Raw genomic sequence first — 7,925 nt, 5'->3', positions numbered from 1 at the left:
ATAAAAAATACTTATAGTAATTGTTTATATTTTTTGTTTTCTTCCAAAAGGCAAATCAAGTATCGTGGCTAACTTATTATTTGAATACCATTTAATAGATTATACTTTAAATTATTGTACTTTACCATTTTGACTTTTAGAAAACGCCTAAACATAATACCGAAAAGAAAAAGTTAAGTTAAATTATTGCAATACCATAAGCCTACTTATTATTGGGATGGCGTTTTAGATTTCATTAGTTTCAAAAAAAGTTACCAAAAAAAAAAATGTATCATTACCTTTTTGGGTTCACATAGTTGTAAGATAAGTTTTAAGACAAGAACAATCAACGAATATAATTTCCAAACTAGATTCGGATTCAGCTAAAAAAAAATGTATGATTCTTATATAAGTAAGAAAAGATTAAGAGTTTGTAAATGGTAATTGGCAATGACCAAAAACAATGAAATGTTGTACACAAAGTTTTATTACGACTTATTGTATAACAAAAAAAAAAAAAAACATATTTTTTTTTTAACAAAAGCGTTCAAATAAATAAATATGTCGTCGTTATTTAATACTTCAAAATAAATGAGAAAAATCCAATACGCCTGGATGGTCTTCAGCTGATACAAGATCAACAACAAGTCTAAAAAAAAAAAAATCAAGGAAAATTAGTGATTTTGCAAATTATTTCAACAAAGTACACAAAAATATTATACTAAAAAATAATTAATTAGTAGTTTATGTACTTCAATAAAAAGGTTTTTTGTAGTTTTTAGTTAAATAAAAAAACAAAAATTAATTGCCTTAATAACTTTAAATTATCTATAACACATTGTTGAGTAATTTTTAAAAATGTATTGATCAAAAATAATAAGTTTAGCATAGTAGTATAATAATTATCTTTGTACTTAAGTGCTTTTCCGCTGATGGACTTTGAATCGAAACTTATGTCTTCCGGATGAGACATCAAATAATCAATAAGCCATTTTAACCTACTTCGAACAGTCTGAAAAAAAAAATGTACAATTATTTTATTTAATGTATCAAATAGTTTCCTATGAGTCTTGCCTCTTGTAAAAAAAAAAAAAATTAAAATAAATTAAACATAGTTGGTGACAGACAGTAATTATTACGCTCTTCAATATCTATTTGCTTTAAAAAGTTTTATTTACAATTTTAACACTCGAGAAATGTCATTAAACGTATTAATACACTAGTTATGCAAGCACTTAACTAAATCATATAAAAAATTGACCTACCTTAATAAAATTAGCTGTCCTAGCGGAAGTAGTAAAATGAATTTGAGAATTAAGGCTAAATGTTACGTGATCGGTCTTTTCTCCGGTAACTTTAAGACTGTTTGCGAATAAGACCAATGGAAATGGATAAACCATAGTGGTATCATGCAAAAATATGGAACTAGTTTTCAATTTTGTATGATACAACAACAATGGACTTTCAAAGTAGCAGTCGCCTGCGTTTACAGATTTAGGGTGTACATCGACTTTGCCGTCTTCAGCAGTCACGAACTTTGATAACTTTCGTCCGCTTGTTTTAACTTTTGATCTGGAACAATAAAATGGTAAAATATCTCTCTCTCTCTCTATCTAATAAACTAAAATGTATTTGCTTACTGAGAAACCGCAATATTAGGACACAAACCAGCAACCAAAACGCATTTCAAAAGCTTAACATTATTTGAGTTCATGTTATACTCGTGGTCCGCGTAATTAGTAGACTTGATAAATCCAAGATCGCACAGATATCTAGCGTACTGCGATTTTAATTCGTGTAGCATGTTCATAGTGTTGAACATTAGAAAATTTTCCCTACAAAAATCCCAACCCCTATTGCTTTGTTTGGCTTGTAAGAATTTGCTCATTGCTCTCGTGACCATAAGATGATCGCTCTGATGACCTTCATCCATCTCTTTTCTGATTTCACGACATTGCTGTTCTTTATTTACCTAAAACATAATGTGATCGAAAAAAATACATTGTACCATGAGTAGAGCCATTCACATCTCTTACGCTACTTATTTCCATAAAAAGTAATACAATGTTTTTGGAAGGATATGTCTTGACAAAATTTTATTGTTATAAGCTAAGTAGCAATACTAATATATAGCTGATGTTTTTAAAATTATACTTGAAATAAAACAAAATAATTTGTCTTACTAATTGAAGAGTGGAATCAAAAAAGGCTGTAAGTGCCAATCGATGAGGAAATTTCTGCCTTATTGCGTTACATTGGCGTTGGAACATACATCCTTTTTAGCTGAAAAAAATGGCACTTAAGCCTTTTTTGATTCCACTCTTCAATTTTAAAATAATATACATTTTTTAGGGAGTAATTTATTTTTAAATTGTGCAATAATACAATAGGGGATAAATTAATCGAACACATCTAGCAAAGAGAAATAAATTTAAATACATACTGGACAAAAGAACGGGTCTTTGAAATTTAGACTGGCAGCTATAGTCATGATTGGACTAAGACAACTGAACATCACTCCTAGAATTATCATTTTGCCTTCGAGTGGTCCGATTGGTAATTTTGCTAAATGAAAACCTAATGGCGTAAGGTTTTCTTTTTCGTCGAGGGCATTTAAATCTGTCAGTAACTTAAAACAAAAATATTTAGATTATATGTATTGTTATTAGTTATAATAATTATTATTAAAATACAAAAGATTAACATATTTAATAGAACAGTTTACCTTCAAAGATACTTCTAACGATTTACTATCGGGAGGATTCATGACTTTTTCCAAAAACGGCGTTACCATACCGACTTGTAAAATTTTAGCTTGGAGTATGACTTCTTCTAAACTAGTGCGCATCATTTCTGGTAGTACATAATCATCAAACGATCTTTCGCGCCCTCGAGTATAGAGATGGTAACAAGTTCCCGACCTAACACGACCGGCACGACCACGACGTTGCCTGGCATTAGCTAAACTAACCCATTCTTCTTTTAAAGTACAAATATTATTTTCAGCTTCATATCCTTTCAACTTCATACGACCATTATTGATTACATATACGACATCGTCTATAGTTACCGAAGTTTCAGCAATATTTGTAGATAAGATTATTTTACGAACCCCTACAAAAAAAAAAAAAAAAAACAACTGAAAATCAACAAATAAAAACATATTTTTGTAATGATTAACTTGGTCGATATTATTTCACCTCTGGGCGGTGGATCAAAAACTGATTTTTGAGACACTGTGGGTAACATGGAATGCAATGGTATCATGATATATCGCGCTGAAACATTTATTTTTTTTTAATTTATAGTAATCGACATTGTTAGTGTTCCACAACAAGATTATTTAGCTTACATGTATTTCCAAAGCCTTTATCTCTCAAAATTCTAGTTAACTTAGATATCTGATCCCATCCAGAAAGAAATACTAGTATCGCTCCATCTTCTTTGTTATTACAAATATAGTTTATAAGTTCCCCTATAAGTTCATAATCCGTATCTTCTGACATGGGAGTTTCTAACCAATTTAAAATCGATGCTGGATACTTTTTGGATCGTCTCATTTCACTAAGATTATTATTTCATTAATAAATACAAGCAATAGTTTATGATATAATGTTATTCCAACACTAACTTGACGTAAGGAATGACAAATTCACCAAATGGATCACCGGGTCGTACTTTTCGAATTCTCTGAGGTAATTTTTTGGGAAAATACCTGAACCTGTTTGAAAATTATGCATTGAAAATGTCTACTTCACCAAAACATACAAAGCTAAATAATTGTACTTACCCACTTAAGGAATATATATCTTCGAGATAAAGTTCTTCGACTGGAAAAGTAAATCCAGGTATGTTTAATGATGGACATTCATTGTAGTAACTAGAAAATGCCGATGCATTTAACGTAGCACTCATGAGTATCACTTTAATGTCGGGCCTCTGAAAACCATTATGTTAGAACAATTTACCATGATAGCAAACAGCTATATGTGTATTTTAGATAATTACCACTGGTATAATACTCTTCAGAATGGTTAAAGTGAAATCACTAATAGTATCACGTTCGTGTATTTCGTCAATGATAACATGCGAGTAATAATTCAAAGCTGAGTCTTGTTGAATTTGCTGAAGTAAAATACCCGTAGTGCAAAACAGAATTGATCCATAATCACGACTTAGACGCCTAGAAAGCAATTAAATTAAGTATACTTAGAAATTATTATTTTTAGTGGGTTTAACTCTTAAGAAAAATCGGTATACCTTTCTAATCGTATTTGGTAGCCTACACTTCCTTCTCCTACACGCTCTGCTCGCTCGTCGGCTACACGTTCAGCAACAGATATAGCGCTGATTCTTCTTGGTTGGGTACAGACAATTCTGCACGTTGATCCATGACCAGACATTATAGCGTCATCTAATATAAATTGCGCCATTTGTGTAGTCTTACCACAGCCTAGCAATCAAATAAAACAAAACTTGTAATAAATTATGCCGAGCAAAAATAATATTCAAAATTAACCTGTTTCGCCACTAATTAGAATAACTTGATTGTTTTTCAGAAGATCTAAAATCTCTTCCCTTTTACTGTACGATGGTAGTTTTTTACGAATTTCACACATGGATCTATATTTAGGATTTTTACGTTTAGCCTCAAGTTCATTTTTTAAAGCGGCATTTCTCATTTCGACGTTTTGTAATTTCTATAATTGATGAACGTTATTTATAGAAATATTATCATTATCATCTACCAAATGTATTAGCATACCGAATTGCTTTGTACAGATGCCGCGAGATTATCTTCAATGGAGCCAGTTATGTTGTCTAAAAATTTTCTTTTAAAAGTTGAATCTTCTAATTTCTTATATCTATCCATAATGTATTCAGCATTTTCATCAATATCATTATCATCATTCAACGATGAAACATTTAAATTTCTAAAACTTAATTTAAACAGTAAATTATTTATGTTATTCTAATGTAAAAAAAACTTTGAAAGCACCTTTTATTATTCATCGATTCTATTTTAGAATTTGAAGATTTACTATAGTTAAGTTTATTGTTTTCTTCAAGTAAAGGCAATTCGGCATCCAACTCCGAGGTCTTCATTTCTACATGACCAATGCCTTCAATTCTTAATTTTATAAACTGAAATAAACATTGTTTTATTTAATAGTCTTGGTTTTAAATTTAATATGTAAATAGCTGCATTTTCTACTCACGCATTTGCCCGATTCTTTTTGCTTTTCTTTTTTTTGAGCTTTTTGCCAAATTCGATTTTGTTCTTTGTGCCATAAATCTAGATCACGACCTTTCAAATAGGGAGGTGGCTTAAGCTTTGGACCATCACCTTTCTTTTTAGCATTTAATAATTCTTCATCTTCTCTCCGGCTTGCTTGACGTGCATACCATATACCTAAAAGTATTTAGATAAAATAAGTAGAAATTAGCTTCTATATTTTACATACAATACAAGCAAAGACTACTTCATTTGATTAAACTAATCAACAAATAAAAATTAAGAACTATTAAATATTTCTTGATACATTTTAAGTCCTATAATGTCTCAAGCCTGTTTCAGTCTTAGCAGTGTTGTTAAGAAATGTTGTGAAATCACACTTTCTTTAGAGTTAAAAAAATAATAGACCATTTTGGTGCTAATTAATGAAAAAAGAAAAAAAATTTAATTATGAAATTATAAACCTAATTATTACTTTTTATTTAACATAACAAATGAGTCTAAATTAATTTTAGCTAATTACAAAACTACACCTATATCACGTCCTTTCAAATGTGAAGGGTGACGTTTGGAATTAATATCTGATCCAGATGGTCCATCATTATCATTTATGAAACTATCTTCTCTTGACTTTGATTGTCTGGGACCTCTATTTTTATCTAAGAACATAAATTAAATTGCATTTAGATGTAATATAGCAATTAAACTAGAAATTTAAAAATAAATAAAATGCTGTTAATAAAATAATTAACGGTAATAGTTTATACCTTTGGGTCCGGTTTGTTTTCCAACTCTAAATGGTTTCATTGGAGGCATACTTGAAAAATAGTTTTCAAGCAAAATGCCCCAAAACGACTTTCTAAACTTGGATTGTAGCCTATTATAAGCAAAGCCAAAATAATTAATGAATAATTAAGAACAAAATTAAAACTATATTAGATTGCTCTAAGAAAGATCCATCTAGTAATTAATAGTTATCCGTTATCAATTCACTAATGAGTAGTGAGTACAGTATATATCAATGATGATTTATGAATTTGAAGTCTGTTATCAGTTATCACTCCGAAGGTCGTTATCATTCGCCGCTATCAATAAGATAATTCGCCGTTTAATGTTCGAATGACCAACGTGAGTGGAAAAACATCCACAAAAACGTCAAAAACGAAAATTGATTTTATATAAGGTATTAACATAATGAAAATAGTCCGTTTATATTAAATAGCGTTAATAGTGCATAGAAAGTTGGTCGTGGAAATCGTAGACAATTTAAAATTTCAATCGAGACGAGCTGGTGGAAAACTACGATGAACGAAAAACGGGAGCACGACACGGAGCCACTCGACACGGAGCCACTCGACAAACAGCCACCCGAAGAGATACCAACATGTACAATATTTATGTAAAATGTACGATTATTATTTGTGTATGTTGTGCGGCCGACACCACATATTATAACGGAGTAATAGCAAAAAATGTAATTTCCAAATTGTATATCAATAAAAATAAAAACAGTAACTTTGTAGAAAATATTATATTTTTATTAAAACCCCTATTGTATAGTAGACATTGTTACTATGTTCATTGTAAACATTTCAATTTACTCAACAGGATTTATTGTTAACTCATGCTATTAATAATAATTATTGTTTCTAAATACTTTTACTCTATTATTATAAATAATTATACATTTTTATATTATTGATACTTATTTATTAATATAATACATAGGTAAAATAATTATGTATATTGCAACAATATTAATTGAATAATATTTTAACTTGCTTTCATGTATTCCAATTAAATTACAAATATATTTTAAATATAAAACAAATGAAGTTATTGAACATTGTTTAATTTGTGTGCATTTTCATGAGTATCGGAATGAACGATCCATGTATATATTATATATACAACTAAAAAGTATTTGATAAAGGTTTTTACTTTTTATTGACTTAGAACTAATTATTAAAAACTCAGAAGCAGAGGGTTAAAATTAGATAAATACCGGTATAAAAATCCAAAAAAAGTACATTTTTAGCTAATTGGCAAATGTGTATATTTTCCACCCATTTGGCTTATGCTATAGGCCATCTACATAAATTGGATTTTTTTATCTGATTAATTATTTCTATTTTTATTATCTATATATATATATATATATATATATATAATGAATGTATGTGTGTGTGTCCCTCACAATTTTCATCAGAGTTTGTAGAAAAACAGCATTATATATTTATTTTGTGTTAATATATGTAGAATCATAAAATATAAATGAATAACCAAATTATAACAAATGATTAACATGTATTGCTTTATAATAGCCCGTAATACTTTTTAATATTAGCGGGGCGCGATAAAACATTAATATTTACTACTAAGTCATCCTCAAGTCTCAACAATGTGCATCGGGCGAGCCAAAAATTGTTCATTGTTCGCTATAGCAAAATCCCAAACAAGTCAAATATTAGCGTGATGAAATTATGATGCAAAAAAAAAAAGGACCACGACGGGCGGGAGGCAGGTAGACGAGAAATCCGATGATAATTGAGCGGCGATCAACGGACGAAGTACCCAGCGGGCGCGGGTAGACGTGCAGTGCCGGGCGCGCACGTATGTCGATTTCGGCGAACTTTAAAAGTCTGTAACTTCCAAACTAAGTGCGAGCGGCGCAAATTTTTTACATATTCGTAATCAACATTAAAAGTAC

The 7,925-nt window shown here is 29.9% G+C and overlaps 1 protein-coding gene across 2 annotated transcripts; it reads right to left on the bottom strand.

Moving 5' to 3' along the window:
• Positions 1–493: 493 nt before the first annotated feature.
• Positions 494–6,542, bottom strand: LOC126839902 (ATP-dependent DNA/RNA helicase DHX36). Of its 2 annotated transcripts, none has more exons than XM_050575342.1 (18): positions 5,983–6,542; positions 5,749–5,874; positions 5,199–5,392; positions 4,979–5,124; positions 4,745–4,913; positions 4,499–4,679; positions 4,240–4,432; positions 3,988–4,162; positions 3,770–3,918; positions 3,611–3,700; positions 3,332–3,543; positions 3,180–3,257; positions 2,705–3,093; positions 2,423–2,608; positions 1,620–1,951; positions 1,245–1,551; positions 894–991; positions 494–628 (listed from the first exon to the last, which is right to left on the bottom strand). In XM_050575342.1, the coding sequence occupies exons 1-18, from the start codon at positions 6,029–6,031 to the stop codon at positions 562–564; spliced, it is 3,141 nt and encodes a 1,046-aa protein (XP_050431299.1). In that variant the 5' UTR covers positions 6,032–6,542; the 3' UTR covers positions 494–561. The 2 variants fall into 2 exon arrangements, with proteins under 2 accessions (XP_050431299.1, XP_050431298.1); XM_050575341.1 differs by having other exon boundaries at positions 4,745–4,919; positions 5,983–6,541.
• Between the last annotated feature and the right edge of the window lie 1,383 nt (positions 6,543–7,925).

The sequence above is a fragment of the Adelges cooleyi genome, unplaced genomic scaffold, assembly GCF_023614345.1.
Source record: "Adelges cooleyi isolate 19-005CV unplaced genomic scaffold, UGA_ACOO_1.1 ACOO_flye_CR_arks_rails_tigmint_CR_PRNA_31, whole genome shotgun sequence".
In the NCBI taxonomy this organism is placed as follows: domain Eukaryota; kingdom Metazoa; phylum Arthropoda; class Insecta; order Hemiptera; family Adelgidae; genus Adelges; species Adelges cooleyi.
Note: the sequence above shows the minus strand (reverse complement) of the source record. Positions and strands in the feature narration are given on the sequence as shown.